This window comes from Brassica rapa, chromosome A08 (genome assembly GCF_000309985.2).
Source record: "Brassica rapa cultivar Chiifu-401-42 chromosome A08, CAAS_Brap_v3.01, whole genome shotgun sequence".
Taxonomy (NCBI): Eukaryota; Viridiplantae; Streptophyta; class Magnoliopsida; order Brassicales; family Brassicaceae; genus Brassica; species Brassica rapa.
Genome location: NC_024802.2, coordinates 21,625,083 through 21,646,318, shown reverse-complemented (window position 1 = coordinate 21,646,318; position 21,236 = coordinate 21,625,083). Strand labels below are relative to the sequence as shown.

The window sequence follows — 21,236 nt, the reverse complement described above, 5'->3', positions numbered from 1 at the left end:
AATAATTATATTGTTTTGCATCACATGAAACATTATCTGCATGTACGTTTATGAGGAAAAGAAACATATATAGGAGAAAGTTCGGATGATGATTTGAGTTTAAATCATTACTAATCAATATGAAATTATTCGTATTTATTATATAGATTTTGAGTTGTGAAAAAATAACCAAAGTGGTTGCTTAGTCTTTGTTCATCGACGTCTTCCTGAAAGAGAAAGTCCAACTAACCAATACAAAGCCTTCATTTGCAACTTTCTATTTAGTCCTATTCTTTATACTTAAAAAGTTTAAACGTCCAATTGCAGATCCTTCTAACAATTGCAATAAACCAAGGAATACCATTTGGTTTGGTTAGAATCCCGGTTTAAAGTTCAATGTGGGCTTATTTAATAGGCTTTAAATTTTATTTAGAGGCCCAGTTAAAATTCCAAATAATTAGACCTACAAAATTCTCCCGCCTTCCAGGTCATGAAACTTTAATTCAAAAAACTCAAAAACCAGTCTCTTCGGTGACGTTGCGCGGAGAAGGATCGGAGATGGGACAGAGAGGTGAACATATCGAGTTCTTATGTCTAATTTTCGTTTTGTTTATGGGTTTCGAAGTGAGATTATGTATAAAGTGTAAAGGTTTGTGTTTGGTGACAGTTGATCTTTGGTCTGAGATCATTAGATCGGAGGAAGAAGACGGAGATGCGTTCAGAGATGTGCCTCAGGTCGAAGTTTATCAGAGAAGGAAGAAGCTCGAGAAGCCTTCCGCAGCCGAAAATTTGTAATTTTGGGGGAAAAAAAACCTTCCTTTTGTTGTTGTCTTTGGCTCTGTAATCTGACAATGTTTTAATTTCGATGTGTGTCTGAGGAACAGAGTGTGGTCGGTGAAAGGGGCTCGAACTAGTTTCATCAACGGACCCAAGAGAGATAGCTGGACTCGTTCCCTTTCCACCAGGTTATATTCTGAGCGTTACCCTTATTTCGTTCTTCTGGTTCTCATTTTTTTTGAGCTATGAGATTAGTGTACACCATGTGTTCGTTGAAATGTCAAGGTAGTGCCGCCAATTTTTTAAAATTGTAGTAGACTGATGAAAGGATTGATAACTGTGGCAGAGGGAGGGAGAGTATAGCAGTGGGCGCTTATGTCAACAATCAGCCTCAGAAGAAGCCTGCTAGGAGAAAGAAGCCTGCTATACCAAAGGTAGTCTTAGTTGTTTCATTGAGTTATGAAGCCTAGTGGTCTGAGTTCTCTATCTTTCTTTTGGGAGATGATATATAAAACCATTATGTTCTATTCTCTCAGGGAAAAGGTGTGAAAGCTCCAGACTTGCAGAAAGAGAAGGAGTATTTTCATGAGGTTGATGCTTTTGAGCTTGTTGAAGAGAGTCCGTCTCCCAAGACCAAGAATGCTAGTACATGGATCAATGGTGAGCAAGTTGTTCCGGAGGTGCCACATCTGGCCACACGATTAGAGAAATGGCTGATCTCGAAGAAGTTAAATCGTCCTTGTGGTCCTTCAAGCACACTCTCTAAGATACTTGAAACCTCACACTCAACCACACGCCTAGAGCCAATACTTGATGATGATGCCTTGGATGCGTTAGCTCTAGGAACCCCAGAATCTGCTAGCAACAGTTCAATTTTCAGGCTCATTCAGAGCGGTGGTGACAGCTTAGATGCTGAAGATGCGCCTGTTACAAAGATCAAGACAGAGGAAATTGAATTCGAAGATGAGTCTGTTAGAAAGATCAAGACTGAAGAAATCGACCTTGAAGATGAGCTGAAGCGACTGTCTTTGACGTCTGATCTGGCATCCTCTCATCTGGATTATGAGAAGCCATTTCTTGATCTGTTGTCCGCCTGTGGACAGATGAGACCATCAAACTTCATGGAAGTGTTCTCCAAATTCTGGTAAGGACCTATAAATGATCCTTTATGTTCTAGAACTGTTTGTCTAGTGCTACAGTGTACTTTTTAAGGAGTGTGATTTACTGTTCTTTAACTCGCTGTGTTTATTTGAGCTGATTATAATCATGACTCAATCTTGCAGTGAACCAGAAGGCATTGTCAAGATTGGTGAAGGTACGTATGGGGAGGCTTTTAGGGCTGGTCTTAGTGTCTGCAAAATTGTTCCAATCGATGGAGACTTTACCGTTAACGGAGAAATACAGAAGGTATTTTTCTTAACTCACTTCTTTTGCACTCAATGATACAATTTCTAGTTAGTGAAAGGATCATTTTTAGCATTAGAGGAAATATTGGATTGGTCAGTGACTGCAAGTTTAGTTAATTCTATGTAGAGAAGAACACATTGGTTATAATATAAATGTTAATCATCTCTAGAGCAATGCATTGATGGTTAATATTATGCATATACTTACAGCAAATCGAAGAGAATACTATATATATATAGTAATGACATCTTATTATTTGTTCATTTGTTGCAGAGAGCTGATGAACTGCTTGAGGAAGTGATACTCTCTTGGACTCTTAATCAACTTAGAGAACATGAGACTGAAGCTCAGAATTTGTGCCCGACATTCATAAGAACTCAAGAGTACGTCTTTTCAGTAACTAAAATAAGCTGGAAATGTAACTTTATGTTATAAACCTTATACTTTTGTGTATCTGTGCTCATGATGCTGTTGCAGTATAAAAGTGTGCCAAGGTCCCTATGACCCTATACTGGTAAAAGCATGGGAAGATTGGGATGCAAAAAATGGATCTGAGAATGATCACCCAGATTTTCCGGAGAAACAAGTTAATACTCTTTTCACTTTATTAGATTTCATATAGGTCTGTTTATGTAGGATGCTGTATAATCTGTAAAAATATCATTTATTTGCTGTGTGGTTTTTGCTTCCAGTGTTATGTCATGTTTGTTCTGGAACATGGTGGTAAAGACCTTGAAGGCTTCGTTCTTTTGAATTTTGATGAAGCACGAAGCTTATTGGTTCAGGTAAGCTATAGACTCTATTTCTTGTAACACAAATTGATTGAATAATTTTTTGATTCTGGTTAATAGCATGCGTTTCACTTGCAAGGTCACCGCTGGCTTGGCTGTTGCTGAAGCTGCTTTTGAGTTCGAGCACAGAGATCTGCACTGGTAAGCTTAGTCTTTGATTTGGTTTAGTTTACTAATTGGGTTTGGTATACTACTTAGTAGTGTTCTCTCGCCTGATCTTTTTTTCTTTCTTTTTTAGGGGAAACATTCTTCTAAGTCGTAATAACTCGAGTACTCTGCCTTTTATTGTCGAGGGGAAGCAAGTTTTCATCAAAACTTTTGGAGTACAGATATCTATAATCGACTTTACTCTTTCAAGAATCAACACAGGTGAGGTTCTGGTTTATCAGTACTGTGATATAATGTGAACCATGAGGTCTTGTCTAATGCTTAACTACCATGATCAGGTGAAAAGATACTATTTCTGGACCTTTCTGCTGATCCATACCTTTTCAAAGGACCAAAGGGAGATAAACAGGTAAGGAATGTAATGAAGCTTTCAGTTATTTCTAGAGCTATGAAAATTGTATATTTATTTAAGCTTTTATATTGCAGTCGGAAACTTACAGAAAGATGAAGGCAGTTACCAAAGATAGCTGGGAAGGACAGTAAGTATAACTTTTTCAAGCCTTTTTAGTTTATGATTATTATTGAGCAGCCAAATTGAAGTGTGTTTTAAATGATTTGCTAATGTTTATATCCGCTATGGTTTGTTTCTTATTCTTCCAACAACAGCTTTGCTCGAACAAACGTTCTCTGGTTAATCTACCTCGTGGATCTCTTACTGACCAAGAAGTCATTCGTAAGTTTGTAGCCTTGTAGGATACATAGCTGGTTATTAGCTGTCTCAACTTAGAAAAGCATATTGATACTCATTTGCGTCTATGTTTCAGGAGCGGTCTTCGAAAGATGAAAGAGAATTAAGGTCACTGAAGAAGCGGATGGAGAAGTATAAATCAGCTAAAGAGGCCCTTTCAGATCATTTCTTCTCAGATATGTTGATGGACCAAGTATCATTAAGAAAGTAATAAAACCCACAAGTGAGTAACCAAAATCTCACTCTCTTTCTCCCTTTCTTGGAACTCTGTTGCCTAACCACTAAAATCAACAGTGTCTTAGCTCTTATTTCATAATCTTCCTGTTGAAGTTGTTTATCAAGGGATTCATTATCTAATATCAATCTTGATTTCCATCTATTTAGATTCAGATGAATACAAGAACTAATGTTAAAACTTTTTTATGTGACAATAGTTCAATGGTAGCTTTTGTCTGTGACACATACTTTTGAACCCACGCAGTCTTTTTAGAATAAAGCATCAAGATCTACTATTCCACATGGGTCGTCCCTACTTGCATGAATAGATCTTCTTATCTAAAGAACAGAGAACAATATTCAAACGTGTAGAGGATAAATGAGAAATTTGCTTTAGAATTAGTACAGTAAATTTAACCCATGAAACAGCTAACAGAGCTTTACGTTCCTGCTTTTCTCAATCACTTTCTGCTTTGATGGTTTCTTTTAAATCTTTGTGGGTTTTGCTGAGCTAAGCAGAGATCAACCATTGGGTTAATTAATTTCATGATCTTAATCTCTTCCTTTTTCTCCTTTTTGGATAAGAGAAAAATATTATACTTATACCAATTTGCAGCTTCTTTCTTGAAAACTTTGCAGAACTTTATGCATATGCTTGTGTCTGAAACGGGTCTAACAAAAATGGGTTTTTCTTTCTTTGGCAAAAGCTTATATCTTTGTACAAAATATATAAGAAAATAAAAAGAAAACAGATTGAGATTAGTCACTGGCCAAATCCAAAAGACTTCATGGGAAAGCAAACATCTTTTTCTCTTTATTTTTTCTTACTTAGTCACTTGCATGTTAAGTACAGTCAGCTTCATCCTTCTTTTTCTCCCCCAGTTTTCTCATGAAGAATCTCAAAGCTTTTGTTCTCCTTATAACCCCAAGAAACAAGAGAAGAAAAGAAAACAAACAACCTCAAGCTCTGATGGCAAAACAGAGTTACTTCTTCTTGTTTCTTTCTCTTGTCCCACTCTGTTCCTCAACAACTCATGATGTCATAAACCCACCAACTGTCTTCCCTACAAACCCCACAACTACACCTCCGGCTACTACATTCCCTCCGGTGACCATAACCCCCACAAATCCATCTCCAGCCCTTCCTCTTAACCCTCCAGTCACAGTAGTCCCTCCTACACTCACACCACCAGTGACCACCAACCCAGTGACTCAGTACCCTCCAACACAACCCTCAGGGACGGTTCCTGTGATTCCACCGCCTGTTGTCTCAACCTCCCCATCGGTTTCAGGACAAAGCTGGTGCGTGGCAAAGCCTGGAGCCACTCAAACCTCGCTCCAGTTGGCTCTTGACTATGCATGTGGAAGCGGTAAAGCGGATTGCTCTCAGATACAGCAAGGAGGGAACTGTTATTCGCCCATCAGTCTTCAGAATCATGCCTCATTTGCCTTTAATAGCTATTACCAGAAGAACCCTTCTCCACAGAGCTGTGACTTTGGTGGTGCAGCTTCAGTTGTTAGCACTAACCCAAGTAAGTGAGACTAACTCTGCGTTGCAGATTCACTTTGCTTGTACTGTGTTTTGATTTGTTTGTTACAAAACAGGTACTGGTTCTTGCGTTTACCAGACAGGTTCTAGTTCTGGCTCATCAACGTCAATTCCAGGAGGAACAACGACGCCAACTCCATCAACACAAACAGTGAACCAGCCACCTCTCACACCAACACCTATAACACCAACAGGAGGCGTGACAATAGGGTAATAAAAACATTTCTTTAAACTCACTTGCTTTTGTCTCAAACCCTCTAAATGTAACTCTTTATCTATATTCAAGGGTTGGAACTCCACCGGCGGTTTTTAACCCGGCGAATCCTTCATCAAACACTCTACCGAATCCATCCTCAGGAGGTTCAGCGGTCTACGGTTTTGATGGTTCACCTAATGGTAACAATCCAACACCATCAGACTCTACCAACTTGAAGATTCACTTTGGTCACACTATGGTGGTAACACTGATTCTTCATGCAGTGCTATTTCATTAGAAATAGAAATATATAGGAGTTGAGTTAGTTTTATCACATAGTTATGTAAGCTCATTTAGAGTATTGTACCAAGAAGAAGCTAGGAATGTAAGACATTATAAATTTGTTTGGTTCAACGCTCCTACACTGTAAGATACGGTCTATCTACTTTTAATATGATCTAAAATGATTTGTTCGTTAGTTCAACGCCTAGAGAAAGCAACTAATATCAGTCTTGATATCACCCAATTCCTTCACATCCTACATCAAACTTGTCCACAAGTTATAGAATGTAATAAATAAAGCTGATAAAGACCTTTAGATTGTCATACGTGATCACATCAATTACTATTGACCAATGCATAGCATCACAACACTCTGGACTATAAATAATCCCCAATTCATCACTAGATTGTAGGCTTTTGTCAGACACAGATACATAGGAAAAAAAACTTTGTTAGGATTCAACACTTGACAGTTCAAAAGATTCCTACACATAGTAAACGTAACCAACAAGAAACTGTAAATAAATAAATAAATAACATAGTCTACACTATTCTTCCTGCTTAACTTGCACTGCCGGGTACTGCTCAAAGGAGGCTTCTCTAAGCTTGTCAACATCCGACCTCGCCTTCTCGTAGAGCTTAACGAAATACTCAAGAGCCTCACGCGCTCTCTTCTTCTCCACGGCACCCTCTTTCCCCTTCCGTTCAGCTTCCATTTTAAAGGCACACACGGCCCTGTTCATAGAAAAAGCGGCGATCTTGCAGGCACATAAGAAAGCTTCGGAGAGGGATTTATCCAAGCAGGGAACGCCATCAGTGTCGACGAAAGGACGGAAGAAGGAGAAGGAGATAGGGTCCCGGCAAGGAGGACAGAGGTAATGAGTGTAAACTGCGTCGTCGTCGCCGCCGGCGCATTGGATGTGAGTGTAGGAGCCGCAGTCGGAGCAAGAGACGCGGCGAGACTGATGAGGCGGAGGAGAAGAATCGTAGAAGGCTAAGCAGGAGGGGCAAAACGACATCGGATGGCTGCGGAGGAGGCAGTGCGTGCAGAAGAAGCGGAGGACGCCGCGGAGACGTGCTGGGTGTATGACCCAAGAATCTTGGCTGCCGCAGTAGTCGCATGTCTCGGTGGAATACGAAGCTGAATCAGCCGTCTCAGAAGTTGCCGGCGTAGAGGACGGAAGGTTCATAGTGGATAGGGTTTAAGCAATGGAGAGGAAGAAAGGTTTTTAGAGTCTTGATGACGAAGAAAAGATTATTTCGATTTTATTAAGGAGGTCATAATGGGCTCAACTTATTGGGCCGTATAATTGTTTTATCTATTGGGCTTATAAATGTAATTTACAAAGAGAGAAAGTAAACTTCTGATTTCTCCAGGAGGAAAGAGACAGAGGAAACAAGCAAATGTGTTGCTTCGGCTTTGACTGGATCGCGCGGCAAAGTATATATTTGTATTTTTATGGATCGTTTGAATTCTAGAAAGCCACGTAGACTAACTATTACATTTATTATTTTCTTTTACATTTAATTGATACTCTTGTTGAGTGTCTTCTTACATCATCCTCATGGCTATATCCTTTTATTGTTTCAGCCATCTATTATTCTGTATCAATTTATTTGGTACTTCTTGTAAGTTATGTGCTGAGAACGTGAATAAGTTTGAGTTCACTGCTATAGAAGCAAATGCCTTAAAAGACACTATCCTAAGCCTAATGTCATACCTCCATTACTAAGAATCATGTTTTCAACATCACAACACTCATGATTCCCAATCCATCACCAGATACATAGGACTAAAAGAACTTAGTTAGTATTCAACACTTGACAGTTCAAAAGATTCCTTCCTACACATAGTAAACGAACAAACAAGAAACTGAAAACAAAAAAAAGAATAAAGGAGATCGCTTGCATAATACTCTACATTGAACTCTAAATCAGAATCTGCTCAGCCTTTAGACGAAAAGGCTTCAACTTTATCATATCTACTCACTTTTCTTGAATAACTTGGCCCGAGCTCTCTATCACTTTCGGTTTCTGATCTTGATCACCGGACTCTTCTTTAACCTTCGCAATAGCCAACCTTACCTTCTCATTCAGCTCGAGTACATCCTCAACAGCCTCACGCAATCTCTTCTTCGCCACCGCACACTCTCTCCCCTTCCACTCAGCTTCCGAATTAGCTACAACCACCGCCCTGCTCATCGAAAAAGCCGAGATCTTGGCGGCGCACAAGAACGCCTCCGAGAGGGGTTTATCCATGCAGCGAGCGCCGTCGGCGTTTATGATCGGACGGAAGAATGAGAACGAACTAGGGTTCAGGCAAGGAGGACAGAGGTAAGGAGGAGAGGAGCTTTCCTCGTCGCCGCCGGCGCAGTGGAGGTGAGTGTGGGAGCCGCATTTGGAGCAAGAGACGCGGCAAGAATGATGCGGAGGGGAAGAGTCGTAGAAGGCGAAGCAGGTGGGGCAAAACGACGTCGGATGGTTGCGGAGGAGGCAGTGCGTGCAGAAGAAGCGGAGGACGCCGCGGTGACGTGCTGAGTGTATGACCCAAGAATCTTGGCTGCCGCATTGTTCGCATATCTCGGCGGGAGTCGCCGCTGAATCAGCCGTCTCCGGAGTTGACGACGGGAGGTTCATAGTGTCTGTCAGCGAAGAAGAAAGGTTTCTTGCGTCTTGACTTGACGACGAAGAAAGGTTTAATCGATTTATTAAGGACGTCATAATGGGCTCGACTTGTTGGGCCGTATAATTGTTTATATTGGGCTTATAATTCTAATTTACAAGAGAAAATAAAATTTACAATAAACACCAAAAATAATACACAGCCAGCAAGCATAGGCAGCTTAATGTTTAAAATGGATATAAAGCAACTTTCTCACCTATGACCTGTCTTGATCTTGCTTAAATCTTGACGCAATCTTTGAGTTTAGTGTGATTAATCTACTCTACTTTCACCAAATAGACTTCTTAGTGTGATAAATTATCAATGAATATTCTTGCCATCGTTTAATGTGGTGAGGCTTTTTACTGTTAACTATACACAATAATAACTAACAGGAACTTAGATACTGAGAAAGGTGGTCTTTTGCAAAAAGAGGTACAAAAAAAAGAGTTTGAACTTTCACTAGTTTCGCCTGATATCTTGTAGTGAAGGTGGATTAAGACAGCTCTAACTAATTGCGGTAACCAATGAGTTACAACAAGCAATAGGAAACAGACACGTGGAGCATAGAGGTGGAGACAAATGAAGTAAAAGAGGTTTTATACCCTTAATTGAAACTTGAAAGAGAAGGGAATGGTGTTAATGTCGCAAAGCAAAAGAAAAGTTAAACATCATTTTGCTTTTGGCCACACTAATATATCAAGATTATCTATGATTATGTCTTCTCTCGTGTCTTACCAATTAGATTGGGCCATATTAGAGGGAAAATCAACCATACAAGCTCTCCTTTAATTCTCTTGTTTAATCAAACTTGAAATGTTGTTTGCCTTCTTTTCTAAGTTTTATCTTTTTTTCTCCACCACAAATCACAAAACACAAATCAAATGATAAATTTGGGAAAAGCAGATGAGGCAAGCAGTTAGTAAACGTATAATATAACATCACACAAGTCACAAAGCACACGGGTTAGAATCTTTGTTCGCCGCCGTATAATTTACACGAATACTTTTCACTACAAATTGCAAATTTAAATAAATGAATACTTTAGAAAAGTGTAGTATATATGTATCATCAAAATAAATATTATCCCATGATACACTTAAAAACAATATGAGAAATCAACTCGATCTATTGTATTTTATAAGTTTATAACTCATCTCAGAACTCAACTAGAGTATAAATTCATTAAATCCTCAAAGATACTAATCGGAAAAACTGATGGAATGCCAAGCTAAATCAAGAGTAATTAACAACGTGACCTGAAATCGAAGTCTTGAATAAATACTTAATGAGACATAAGTATAATTATTATGATGCATTACTTTTTAATTAATGAAATGGGGATAAACTTTACAAAAATTATTCAAACATAAAATAATAAAAGGGTCCTTAGTATAAGTGCATGCATGTGCTAATGTTTCCTTGATGATAGGATTAATGCTAAACGGGCCAATTAAGATGGTATACAATTAAGGTCATTTCTCACTGGGACCCCTCTCTCTTTCTCTATGACTTCATCCTCTTAATCTAAAATGTAATCAACTTTCTAATAGGTCCCTTTCTCCATGTCCAATTAATAAATTCTTATTTAAAATTATCAAAATCTTCCATCAACATCGTTGATTCGTTGTAGAAGTACTTGATTAAATATTTAGCACTTTCACAAACCTTTATTGGATGCATATTTTCGTTAGTCATTACGAAATATGATTGGTGGTTAAATCCGCTGATGGTTAATCTTTTAAACTTTTGTCTAAATCTCCTAATTATAGAAAACTATATACTGTACACAGTAAACAACAGATGCATTGATCATTGATGTATCATGTATGAAAATTAAGTAGGAGCTACGAAAATTAATAATAATTAGGCTTTGCTATCGCCATTTCATGTCCCTTAATTTTTCTTACAAAATATTTACAATTATTTCTGATTAAACTTACTTTCATAGTTTTTTTGTCTTCCATAGTTACAAGTGGCTCTGAGAGATCAAATTTATTCAAATTCTAAAAAATCATTAAAATTGGGGAAGAAAAATCATCTTAGATGACGACACAATCACTTTCAGTTCTGGCCTTCTTTATTTATTCTGTATCCACTTTTAAGTTTCAGAAAACAACTTTTCTACATAAATATGTTTGATCAAGAGAATCCAGAAACAAAAAAAGAGAGTAAATTTTTAGTGCAATGTAGACTACAAATTCTACTGTGCATGCCACTGCTTTCTTTTTAAGCATTGGTTAATTAGTTTAATTTTGGTTGCCAAGTGCCAACGTACATCGAAACTAAAAGCGCCGTCGAATCATCTAATATTCGTTTGTTAAATTTTCATACAAATATTGAAACCCTAATAGACGTGTAATCGTGTAGAGTGTAGAACCTCTTCTCCTTTTTTTTGTCGGCGAAGATTTTATAATCTGCGTGAGTTGTGACAATGACAAATTAACGACAACGACAGTCGTCACGTAATCCTTTTTCACTTCTCTACTTCGAGTGGATAGTTAGCTTTTTAACAATTGAAAAATATGAGAGGAGTGACTCTGTGACTGAGGAAGATTGAGTTGTGAGAGCAGCTCAAATGTTCTAATATGTGTGTTTTTGTTTAAGTTGTATATATGATTATACATTTATACTTCCAGTGTACGCTAAAATATAGTGCACGAAGAACAACCATGCAAATTATTCGATCATTCACCGCCAAAACAAGGGTTCGTTAAATGAAAAACAAAAAATGGTTGTGTTGTATTTTATGTTTATGTATGCATTTACATATATACATATAAGAAAATCCACCTCTATAATATATTTAATTATGATGGGATATAAATTAAAATCCTGCGTTAATCGTGAGATTAAAAATTGTTGAAATTTGTTCTCATATTGTTGCATGTACTATCATAATTTAAACATGTATAAATTTTAGAAAATCACTGAAATATTGAAGAGAAAAAAACATTAGGGGTAAACGACATCTTCCTGTTGAGATTAGACTGAAAAGTTGGAAACAACGAATAAAGATGCATGCTCCTAATCAAATCAAAATCAACGCCTAAATAATCTGAATTTTGATATGGTTTGCATATAATGGAAGGGCTGCGGCGGATATATATGCATGATTGTCGTATAATCATGATCGATGATGATCAAATGATGGGTCTCAATAATGCACAATCCTAATCGAATATGTTCCATTTTTTAGGGGATACTAATATTATATAGTGAAGTTAACATAATGTTTTCTTTTCCATGATATACTCCAAGAACGTGTTGATTGACATTAGAGTATTAGCTTACTGAGTAATTAAAAAGGAACTCCCTGCAATTGCAAAGTCTTTCCATATATTATATGCGTTTCTTGTAATTAATCATTTGGTGAATTGTTTAACTCGAAGTATCTTCTGACAGCTTAGGTTCGAGATATTCTACAATAAAACCACTAGTCCATTTGTTTTATTATATTTGATGATGCGTCGACATTCATGTCGGTTTTGCTTATTTGTATGACAAGGGATCATTATTAACGAGTTTTCTTTTTAAGCTCATGCATGAACAATAGCATTCAACAATATATATTAATTTACTCGTTAAGGGCTTCATAATATGTGGATGTAACAAATAATTCCATTAGTAGATTTATGAATTCTGTAGGAGAGTGTTACATCTAAATGCAAGTCTACCAGAATCAACTAGATAACTAATTTTAACATCATTACGTTATATATGAAAACATATAGATATAGCATGTATATATACTTTTTGTTCAAGATTTAAATCCACGATTGGGTCCCAATAAACAAATGGATAAACGGTAAGAGTCTAACGAGTGGCCGTCTCTAGATAACGTAAGAAAACTACAAAAACTCAACATGTGAATATTTGAGGGAAAGTTTGGTTTGAATGTACAAAGAATATACCCTCTCTATTATGACTGGTTTTAAGGCAAAAAAGAGAGAAAATGCCAAAGAGAAGTGAGTCAATTAAATTAAAAATGTATAAAGCAAACAAAAGATACTTAATTATTCTCATACATCTGCAAAAGAAACCATGTTTTTAAAGCAATTTTTTCTAATTATGTGGCAGTTTCACTTCATTTAATAATTTCTGGAAATACTAACCAATGGTGTCAATTTCTTGCTGGTTATGAACATTTCCCATTATTTCCTTTAATTGATGCGTTCTTCTTCACAAAGATCTAGTCCTCATTTAGCATTTGCTTTTAATTCATTGCAGCAGTCTTTCATGACGACAACAAACAACTCTTCCTTGTCTTCATTCCTATTGTCTACACACTGATCTAATGGGTTACTTTAATTGTTCCAGTCTCATTGTAAATAATTTACTTATAACGCTTCGACCGCTCTAGTAAATAGTATTAGTTTTGGCCATGTCAGTGTTCTACGTACTTTTGTTGGTAGAGTAGAGCCGCTGATTATTTTGGGTTCACAAAAAAAAGAGTTTAAAGTGTTAATTAGTTTTTCATATACAAAAATACTGAGAATCACTTTCAATAAAGCAGACACCTTAAACATTACAGCGAGTGTAGCTTCATAAACTTTTTTGGGACATATCATCACTCAAAGAGTTTGATAATCTTGCCACATATCAAAAATGTTTTAGGAGAACACATGACAAAAATTTGTAACATTCATGCCATCTTCATATGTATGGAATTAACATACCTTCCCATCTTCATATAAAAATCTCTAATGACTTTCATGAATTTTAGAACTAAAACCTCTAGAAGAGTTGCTGAGGTCACACCGTTTTTGGCTGCGTAGAGTATCTCGTAACATCTTCAAGAACAGGCCAAACACGAATGAGCATGTCTCCACTACTTACACTCACACTTGTTATCAATATTAACTCGGAAAAAAACATTGATTGAAATTTATGTCGATCACACTTTAATTTCTGCATTTGAATGTATGAAAAAATGGGTCCACAAAGGACATGACGAATGTATGATGATTAAAGTGATGTAAATGTCAAAAAAACTACATGAACTCCATTTGTTAACCATGATTCTTACCATTGGTGTAAGCCAATCCGACGTGGACCAATCAAATTGCTTTTACAAAAGCTTAATAATACACACTTTTTTGGCTCAGAACTTCTAGAGAGAGAGAGAGCATAAAATTCAACAAACTATTCTGAAGAAAGCAACTTTTCTTAGTCCTATTAATACTATCTCTGCCTGGAGCTCTGTTACTTCATTTTCTCCACCTTTCTTCTCCTCAGATTCCATTAGCCTTCAAAAGTTTCATATAAAGAAAAAAAAAACAGAGCTTTCTTCTCTTTCATTGTTCCTTTACACAGCATTGCAGCTTTTAATAAACTAAATGGGTAGACATTCTTGCTGTTACAAACAAAAGCTGAGAAAAGGGCTATGGTCTCCTGAAGAAGACGAGAAGCTTCTCAATCACATCACCCATCATGGCCATGGCTGCTGGAGCTCTGTCCCCAAACTCGCTGGTAACATTTCTTCTTTAGCTCAGAAGAAAAACATAACCTTTATGTAACTAAAAGTCTTGTGTCTGCTACAGGTTTGCAGAGATGTGGAAAGAGTTGTAGACTGAGATGGATCAATTACTTGAGACCTGATTTAAAGAGAGGAGCTTTCTCTCCTGAGGAAGAGAATCTAATCGTTGAGCTTCACTCTGTTCTCGGAAACAGGTAATAACAAAGGATAAAGTTAAAGTCTTTAGCCTCCTCTGTTTTTTTGGCTATGCTCTGTTTTAACATAGCCTTCTCTGTTTTTTTGCTCTGTTTTTTTTTTTTAAATCAGATGGTCACAGATTGCGTCTAGGCTTCCGGGGAGAACCGACAACGAGATCAAGAATCTGTGGAACTCGAGTATAAAGAAGAAACTGAAGCAAAGAGGCATTGACCCGAACACACACAAACCCATCTCCGAAGCTGACAACGACAAGCCAACAAGAAGCAGTAACGACCTCAAGTCTCCTAGCTCCTCTGCTGCAACTAACCAAGACTTCTTCCTCGAGAGGCCATCTGATTTCTCCGACTACTTCGGTCTTCAGAAGCTTAACTTCAACTCCAACCTTACACCTGAGTCTTCTATGTGTTCCATCGTTCCGGGGCAGTTCAGCCCCGGAAACATGGTTGGTTCTGTCTTTCAGACACCGGTTTGTGTGAAGCCTTCAATTAGTCTCCCTACGGACAACAGTTCGAGTACTGTCTCCAGAGGAGACCATGCAGGATCTAACTGGGAGTTTCAGACAAACAACACTTCGAACTTCTTCGAAAATAGCGGTTTCTCATGGTCAATCCCTTCTTCTTCAGTAACCAAACCTAATCATAACTTTGAAGAAGTGAAATGGTCAGATTATTTGAACACACCGTTCTTCAATAGTAGCACTGTACAGAGCCAAAACTCTCAACAGATCTACATCAAATCAGAGGCTGAATACTTAGCCAAGGTTTCGAACATTACAGATCCTTGGAGCCAAAGCCAGAACGAGAATTTAAGCACACCTGAAGCTAGTGACGTGTTCTCCAAGGATCTTCAGAGAATGGCCGTCTCTTTTGGTCAGTCCCTTTAGCTTTTCTTTTAATTCTAACAGATGTATAGAACAAAAACATATACCATATACACATACGTAGAGTGGATTCAAGTGTTCTGTATATTCATGGGGGTGAAAATTGAGCTGTCTTTTATTTGTTAAGTGTGTTTTATACGTCAATTATTCTTCTATCTTATGCAAACCTTTCAGTCTCATAGTACTATATATTCATTTATTTTTTGTTTTGTTGTTAAGATGATGATGATGTGTAGTACTCTTGATGGTTTTAGATGTCTAAGCTTGCAATTACTCTGTTGAAGAACAATGATGAACGTAATAAATCAGTTTCTGTCTGTTTCTGTGAATGAGTTGTGAGCCAGAGTCACATCCTTAACCATTTTTCAGACCTGTGATTAATTACAAGACAAAACAGAAGACACAAAGAAAACACATAATTAAAGCAAAACATAATTAGTAAACTAAAGTGGGAATTAGCTCAACTAATAAGAAGTGACATTTTTTTAGAAATGATCCTAGTTTAAGGGTATTTTCTATTTTATTCCTTAAAATGGATGAATTTTAAAATAGAGATAAATATCTGTCAACTGTATATTTTTTGACTTTTAAAAAGAATATTTAAATATAGTTTAATATTTTAAAACTAATACTTTTATTTAAAAAGTTGCAAAAATGATTTCTTTTTATTGAATTTAATGACTGATCAGTGATCACATATATGAAAAAAAAGGAATCGAATACATTTAATTTCTGGCTATTATAATCTTTGGGGAAAAGGCTGTATTTTTGTTTAGTCTTCTTCTCTTGTATGTGCTTTTTGAAGAGTCTTATCAGAAAATTGGACTTGTCCCCATTGACCCAAAGCTTTATGTTTTGGCCGGCATCGGAATATTCTTTCGCCCTAGAAAATTCGGAGTAGGTAAAGAATTTTCACAAAAATAAAAAATCTGTTAAAATAGCCCATGGATTTGACAGTTTAGAAATGATGTTAAAACTGATTTACTTTATACACAAATATTTTATAAGATTCCAATCCAAAACAGCCCATTTTTACCGTTTAGAAATTACCTAACGCAGTAACTCGACTGTTAAGTACAAAGTATTAAATGTTTGTTTGGATTTAAATTTTACGACGATATTAAGAATTTGTTGGCATCATGAACTATCAGTTTTCTCAAATAAAATCTATACTTATTGGTTGGCTGATAAATTGACGCAAACACATTTATGGAATCCCTTCACTGCATTTCTATGAAAAACTCAACAATATAATAATCGATGGGAATAAAGTGTAACAAACATCTCCTTAACAACGTTTCTTGTGATAATCAGTCTCTGAACTTTACTTTTTTGCTCTTTCGAAGTACCAATCTCCAACAGCTACAGCCATCCCCTGTTTATTTTTTTAGTTCAAGCAACAAGGCATCAACAACATGCTTTCTAAATTCAAACAACAGTGTGCTCGAAACAATATATAAAAGACTCATTATCATCAACCAAGAGTGGTTTTGTTACCGTATCTTCACCCGGTTGAGAATTTCCAGGAGACCAAGTATCTTTTCTCTCAGCTAGACAATGAGCCCAGCGCGAGCTAATATACATTCCGTTCTTGCTCGACATCGAAAAGGTCTTTAGGGCATCTAACATGCTCATCTTGAAACCTGTAACTCCGTTTGTTAGTATATAAAAACTCGTGAAGTGTTGTAGTGTCCATGTTGAACAAGACATTAGATCAAAGAGCGGTAGGTTTAATGAAAACATCATTACAGTTACCTTCCAAGAATTGCATCTGAGAGGCGTTGCACTTGAAGCTGGAGCTGCAGTTATGCCAACTGCTACTCGGATCAGCAGATGGTGGAGCTATACTATTCTCAATCTGCATATAAAAAACAAGATAGCTTCTGGTTTAACTTAGAATCAAGAACTAATGCTAGGGAGCTCTACTTGATCATATCGAGTGAGTAGATGAATGTCACGGGTCAGTGGTTGGGGCTTATAAATCAAGAAGTATGATATAAGAATATCTTTATCGGTTGACTTATAAAAAATATCCTATGAATGTACTAATTTATTTTATTCATATGCTTAATTAAGGAAAACCCTACAAGTGGCGATTTGCTCGAGTTTTGTTATTCTCTTTTAATGCTATTTCATCAGATTCAACAAAAAGTCAAAGACAAGGCAAACCCCATGATTCATATAGTAAACGAGATAATGAAAGCAGAGATGGAACAATAAGTATAACCTGCCACGAATCAAATGCCGAGTTGAGAATAAACAGCGGTGTCTTGACTTGGTTGATTATGTTTTGAGGGAAAAGGCACTATGAAATATTGAAACCAAGTTAAGTACACCAGGAACTATACACAAGAAAGCAGCTCAAGAGTAACGTGATATCAATACCGAAGTTGGATCAAGATGGCTTGTGCACGTACGAGGAAGCGTGTTTTGTAAACCCTAAAAGTTTAAAAACATATTTTTGCTTAGCTTGCAACCATCTCTATCATCAAGACTTTATATAACGTTGTACACTTGCACTCGTACCTGGGTGTTTACGACACCAGAATACATACGCCTTATAGAATGAGCTCCAGATATATCAACCCTTCATTTACAAAACAAGACACAAAATCGGGTAATATATACTATATTAAATTTGAAAAAAAAAAACAAAAAAAAAACTACTCACGCATCGAGGAAGAAGCCAGCATCGCTCATACATTTTACTTTGGTGGTAGAAGGAAACAGACTACTGAAATCATCGCAGCGTAGAATCGCTGAAAGACCCCCAGACGAACATCCGTTGAGCAAAGCCTTAAAGGTTATATTATTACATTTATTACCATCTTATAACTTCGGGTTCAAGAAATGTTGAAACGAGAGGCAAGATATGGAATCTAAGTACGTACCTGCTTCGCATGACACATTCCCTTTGCCATCAAATCTTCCATGACGGCTAAAAATATACGCTTTCCTCTAAACTGAAGTTGTGCCGTCTAATTGTAAACAACATATTAATCTCAAGTTAAATATTTATGAAAATGTAATGATAATGCATAAACAATCTTGTTTTATGTTGTTAGCTAACCTTGTTTTCGCTATCACCGCTGAAGGATGCGCCATCACAATACCGTACTTTTACTTTATTCCAGTTGTAAAAGTCTGCGCAACATTGGTTAGCAAGAAAAAAAAAAGAATCATTCAATAACAGTTCCACCACATTACATTTTTGTTTTTACTTTTTAATAAGGGATCTTGGGATTAAAACCTGGATTTTCAGCGGCTTTATTGCTTAGTAGTCCTGTAAAATTTAACTGTTTCTCCATTAAAGTAGACGATCCATAACTACTCCTTTTACGGTTCTGACAATCTTCTATGCTGTCACACCACGCACCACCCTTTAAAAAAAAGTTAAAAATTGGCTTTGACGATTAGTATGCCTAATAGCCCACTCGGAGTGTGGAATACATATATATAATAAGATGATATTAATTTGAAGTTTATGTGTACTGTTCATATATGTTCATGAAACTTTACGTAGGTGATGAATATCACTGTCATTCACGTGATTCGACTCTTTTGTCCCGTTCAGCCAGAATGTTAAGTTTTCACCAAAACTGATTCTACACTTTGTGTTTGGGCGTATTAGAAATATAACTAAAAGACATAGTTGGTCTGCTAAAAACAAAATTTTTGAACGTTTCTTAATAGTTTTGAAAAAACTCTATTCAGTTCAAATGTTATTTTTCGACTAATTAATTATTCTGCAAAAGCTCTTTTACACTAATGCAATATTCATTCAGACATGTCAATCAAACTCATAAGTTGCACTCATCTGGCTTCCTCTTAAGATTTTAGTTTCCACAACTACAATTTATAGAAACAGTTGTATTTTAGTTACACACACTATATATTGATTTTTTTTTAAAGAAACTGATGATCGATTTATCTTAAGATTTTTGGTATATCCCTAAAAATGCATGATCAGAATAGATAGGTAGTGAGTAGAGTCTATTCAATTATGTAATTAGAAAAGACTTGAGTAAGGATCTCGAGCTACTAATCCGGATCACATGACAAGAACAAGAGAATAAAAATATTATACTGGTTCTAGTTATGATATTGTGAAAAATTATTGAAAATGAATCTTAGAAAAATGATATTTTTTTGGATTAACTATAAGAGTTCGGACCGTGCCCTAATCTCTTCTTAGACTTGAGACCAGCCGTTGCTAATACCTAATGACATAGTGTAAAACATCTTTACAGCAGGAATCGAACCAGGGACACAATGAAACTAACTCCGAAACCACTAGAATAGGATATATTACCCACAAGATATATGTGTATATACATAAAAACTACATCTTATGTACGAACCTGCAACTGAATGATCCAGTTGTTAGCTCCTGAACCATACCCACGATACAAATGATATCCAGGCATTGACCCGTCAAGACACACTGCCACAAGAAAGTATCCTTGTTGAGTCATGAAAATGTTAGTTTCAGTTAAGATCACTGTAATAAACTAATAGCGATGAAAAAATATGATCTCCATTGTTTGGTTGTGTGTGTTTGCTTTTACATTCTATACTTTTTTTCTTAAGTTGAACCCAACGTTTGCTGTAAAATTATTTTCTCAAAACCTGAAAATGTTTTAAGCTTTTGAAAATACAAAAACCTTTGATTTTTTTTTCTCAGAGAAAGGAAATATTTGGAATTTGAAACATTCGAAGTCTAGATCTGAAACTAAATGGAAAAATAGATTTACCCGCTCCTTCAGCAGTTGCGGCTTGGACCAGAGTGAGTCCTACTACCAGAACATCTCCATCATCATCATCTTGTTTGTGAAACACATATGTTCCATTGAACAAGTCCATTTCATCATAACCCATAACCCCATTTGCAAGAATGCTCAAGAGAAAGAGTCCTGTGAAACTCCAACACCACAGAAGCGCATACATTTTCCTCTTACAGTCTTTACTGAAAATGAATACTGAGAAACGCACGTAAAGTGGTCAGTATATATAAGTGGCGAAGAAAGCATCCAATCAATTACTGGTCCTTTTGTAGAAACACGTTTTGATATGTAAACTCAATTTAAAAATAAAATTAGAGAGAGAGAGAGCGAGAAAATAGAATTAATTACATTATCATAGAGTCACATGAAAGATATATTAGAATAATTTGTCTTCTTCACTAGCTCTTCATCACTAAAGGATGAATCATGATCTTGCCATATTAATCTACTAGATATTGAAAAATGTGACAGACAGACAGACTGGACAAATCAGATCAGACAGATAAACTTCGGAGGTTTCAAAGATCTCTTTGGTAAGGATTCCGTTTATATTGTTTTACAGTTTTGCAACATCATAAAATCAGTAAATAATTTTGCAAATGAATTCCACTAAATATTGTTGCTCTCGCATGTTTTAAGTGTTTTTTTTGTTATCTGAGTTCTGAAAAATAATGCTTAGGGTACAAATGGAAAATAAGGATCTGGTGGAAAACTAGCTATTGAGGCATTGAGCTGAATGCAGAACCAATCACTGCTTTAACAGTCGAGATAATATTAGGTTTCTGAAAACCTTCTCCTACATTGCACTAGCAAACCAAGTTTTGCTCCCAAAAAAAAGGCCTAATAACCATTAAAGCCCAAACTCAAATTACGAAGACAGACCCAAACCCACTAAAGACGACGCGTAGCTTGAATACAAAATGTAAGTAGAGATTCGTCGGAGGAAGAAGCAAAATCATTAAAAGTCAGACTATGTTTTGTGCAAATCATCAAATTTTCAATGATAACAAATACAGATAAGACTTAAGAGAGTAAAGACAAACATTTTAGGTAAGAATAATAACAATCATTCTCCTATTATTCTGTAAAATTCATTAAATGTCTATAAACCGTGTTACGTGCAAGACCAAAACAAGTCTAGGCCATTTTTTTCAATAGACCAGCCCTGATCCATTCGTTT

The 21,236-nt window shown here is 36.4% G+C and overlaps 6 protein-coding genes across 7 annotated transcripts; 3 read left to right on the top strand and 3 right to left on the bottom strand.

Annotated features, from left to right (window-relative positions):
* Positions 1-143: 143 nt before the first annotated feature.
* On the top strand, positions 144-5,092 carry LOC103836332 (serine/threonine-protein kinase haspin homolog). Of its 2 annotated transcripts, XM_033277559.1 has the most exons (16): positions 144-550; positions 647-770; positions 864-944; positions 1,103-1,190; positions 1,293-1,900; positions 2,040-2,163; positions 2,437-2,546; positions 2,641-2,749; positions 2,856-2,948; positions 3,034-3,095; positions 3,193-3,323; positions 3,401-3,471; positions 3,549-3,601; positions 3,729-3,795; positions 3,887-4,033; positions 4,909-5,092. In XM_033277559.1, the coding sequence occupies exons 1-15, from the start codon at positions 376-378 to the stop codon at positions 4,019-4,021; spliced, it is 2,031 nt and encodes a 676-aa protein (XP_033133450.1). In that variant the 5' UTR covers positions 144-375; the 3' UTR covers positions 4,022-4,033; positions 4,909-5,092. The 2 variants fall into 2 exon arrangements, with proteins under 2 accessions (XP_033133450.1, XP_009110826.2); XM_009112578.3 differs by lacking the exon at positions 4,909-5,092 and having other exon boundaries at positions 3,887-4,241.
* LOC103836331 (PLASMODESMATA CALLOSE-BINDING PROTEIN 4) lies at positions 4,909-6,249 on the top strand. The gene is made up of 3 exons (XM_009112577.3): positions 4,909-5,558; positions 5,632-5,785; positions 5,862-6,249. Exons 1-3 carry the CDS (start codon positions 4,916-4,918, stop codon positions 6,067-6,069), a joined length of 1,005 nt encoding a protein of 334 aa, XP_009110825.2. The 5' UTR covers positions 4,909-4,915; the 3' UTR covers positions 6,070-6,249.
* Positions 6,250-6,486: 237 nt separating this feature from the next.
* On the bottom strand, positions 6,487-7,607 carry LOC103836330. The gene has a single exon (XM_009112576.3). The coding sequence runs from the start codon at positions 7,241-7,243 to the stop codon at positions 6,602-6,604; it is 642 nt and encodes a 213-aa protein (XP_009110824.1). The 5' UTR covers positions 7,244-7,607; the 3' UTR covers positions 6,487-6,601.
* Positions 7,608-7,841: 234 nt separating this feature from the next.
* Positions 7,842-11,208, bottom strand: LOC103836329. Its single transcript, XM_033277564.1, has one exon. It carries the CDS (start codon positions 8,772-8,774, stop codon positions 8,040-8,042), a length of 735 nt encoding a protein of 244 aa, XP_033133455.1. The 5' UTR covers positions 8,775-11,208; the 3' UTR covers positions 7,842-8,039.
* A 2,597-nt stretch (positions 11,209-13,805) lies between these two features.
* On the top strand, positions 13,806-15,493 carry LOC103836328 (transcription factor MYB61). The gene is made up of 3 exons (XM_009112574.2): positions 13,806-14,187; positions 14,259-14,388; positions 14,501-15,493. The coding sequence occupies exons 1-3, from the start codon at positions 14,055-14,057 to the stop codon at positions 15,273-15,275; spliced, it is 1,038 nt and encodes a 345-aa protein (XP_009110822.1). The 5' UTR covers positions 13,806-14,054; the 3' UTR covers positions 15,276-15,493.
* Positions 15,494-16,392: 899 nt separating this feature from the next.
* Positions 16,393-21,019, bottom strand: LOC103836327 (pectin acetylesterase 1-like). The gene is made up of 12 exons (XM_009112572.3): positions 20,027-21,019; positions 19,634-19,716; positions 18,523-18,652; positions 18,343-18,416; positions 18,164-18,250; positions 17,944-18,068; positions 17,799-17,859; positions 17,658-17,711; positions 17,500-17,577; positions 17,028-17,130; positions 16,770-16,915; positions 16,393-16,647 (listed from the first exon to the last, which is right to left on the bottom strand). The coding sequence occupies exons 1-12, from the start codon at positions 20,217-20,219 to the stop codon at positions 16,597-16,599; spliced, it is 1,185 nt and encodes a 394-aa protein (XP_009110820.1). The 5' UTR covers positions 20,220-21,019; the 3' UTR covers positions 16,393-16,596.
* Positions 21,020-21,236: the final 217 nt, after the last annotated feature.

Bases quoted from the DNA above. Each gene is read 5' to 3' on its own strand.
- LOC103836332 (XM_033277559.1), top strand. From the start codon at position 376: ATGTGGGCTTATTTAATAGGCTTTAAATTTTATTTAGAGGCCCAGTTA. The intron at 551-646 runs GTGAACATATCG...GTTTGGTGACAG, and splicing joins ATCGGAGATGGGACAGAGAG to TTGATCTTTGGTCTGAGATC. The intron at 2,949-3,033 runs GTAAGCTATAGA...TTCACTTGCAAG, and splicing joins CACGAAGCTTATTGGTTCAG to GTCACCGCTGGCTTGGCTGT.
- LOC103836331 (XM_009112577.3), top strand. From the start codon at position 4,916: ATGAAGAATCTCAAAGCTTTTGTTCTCCTTATAACCCCAAGAAACAAG. The intron at 5,559-5,631 runs GTAAGTGAGACT...GTTACAAAACAG, and splicing joins AGTTGTTAGCACTAACCCAA to GTACTGGTTCTTGCGTTTAC. The intron at 5,786-5,861 runs GTAATAAAAACA...TCTATATTCAAG, and splicing joins ACAGGAGGCGTGACAATAGG to GGTTGGAACTCCACCGGCGG.
- LOC103836330 (XM_009112576.3), bottom strand. From the start codon at position 7,243: ATGAACCTTCCGTCCTCTACGCCGGCAACTTCTGAGACGGCTGATTCA.
- LOC103836329 (XM_033277564.1), bottom strand. From the start codon at position 8,774: ATGACGTCCTTAATAAATCGATTAAACCTTTCTTCGTCGTCAAGTCAA.
- LOC103836328 (XM_009112574.2), top strand. From the start codon at position 14,055: ATGGGTAGACATTCTTGCTGTTACAAACAAAAGCTGAGAAAAGGGCTA. The intron at 14,188-14,258 runs GTAACATTTCTT...TGTCTGCTACAG, and splicing joins CTCTGTCCCCAAACTCGCTG to GTTTGCAGAGATGTGGAAAG. The intron at 14,389-14,500 runs GTAATAACAAAG...TTTTTAAATCAG, and splicing joins CACTCTGTTCTCGGAAACAG to ATGGTCACAGATTGCGTCTA.
- LOC103836327 (XM_009112572.3), bottom strand. From the start codon at position 20,219: ATGTATGCGCTTCTGTGGTGTTGGAGTTTCACAGGACTCTTTCTCTTG. The intron at 17,860-17,943 runs GTGAGTAGTTTT...TTGTAAATGAAG, and splicing joins GCTGGCTTCTTCCTCGATGC to GGTTGATATATCTGGAGCTC. The intron at 17,578-17,657 runs GTATTGATATCA...AATATTTCATAG, and splicing joins GCCATCTTGATCCAACTTCG to TGCCTTTTCCCTCAAAACAT.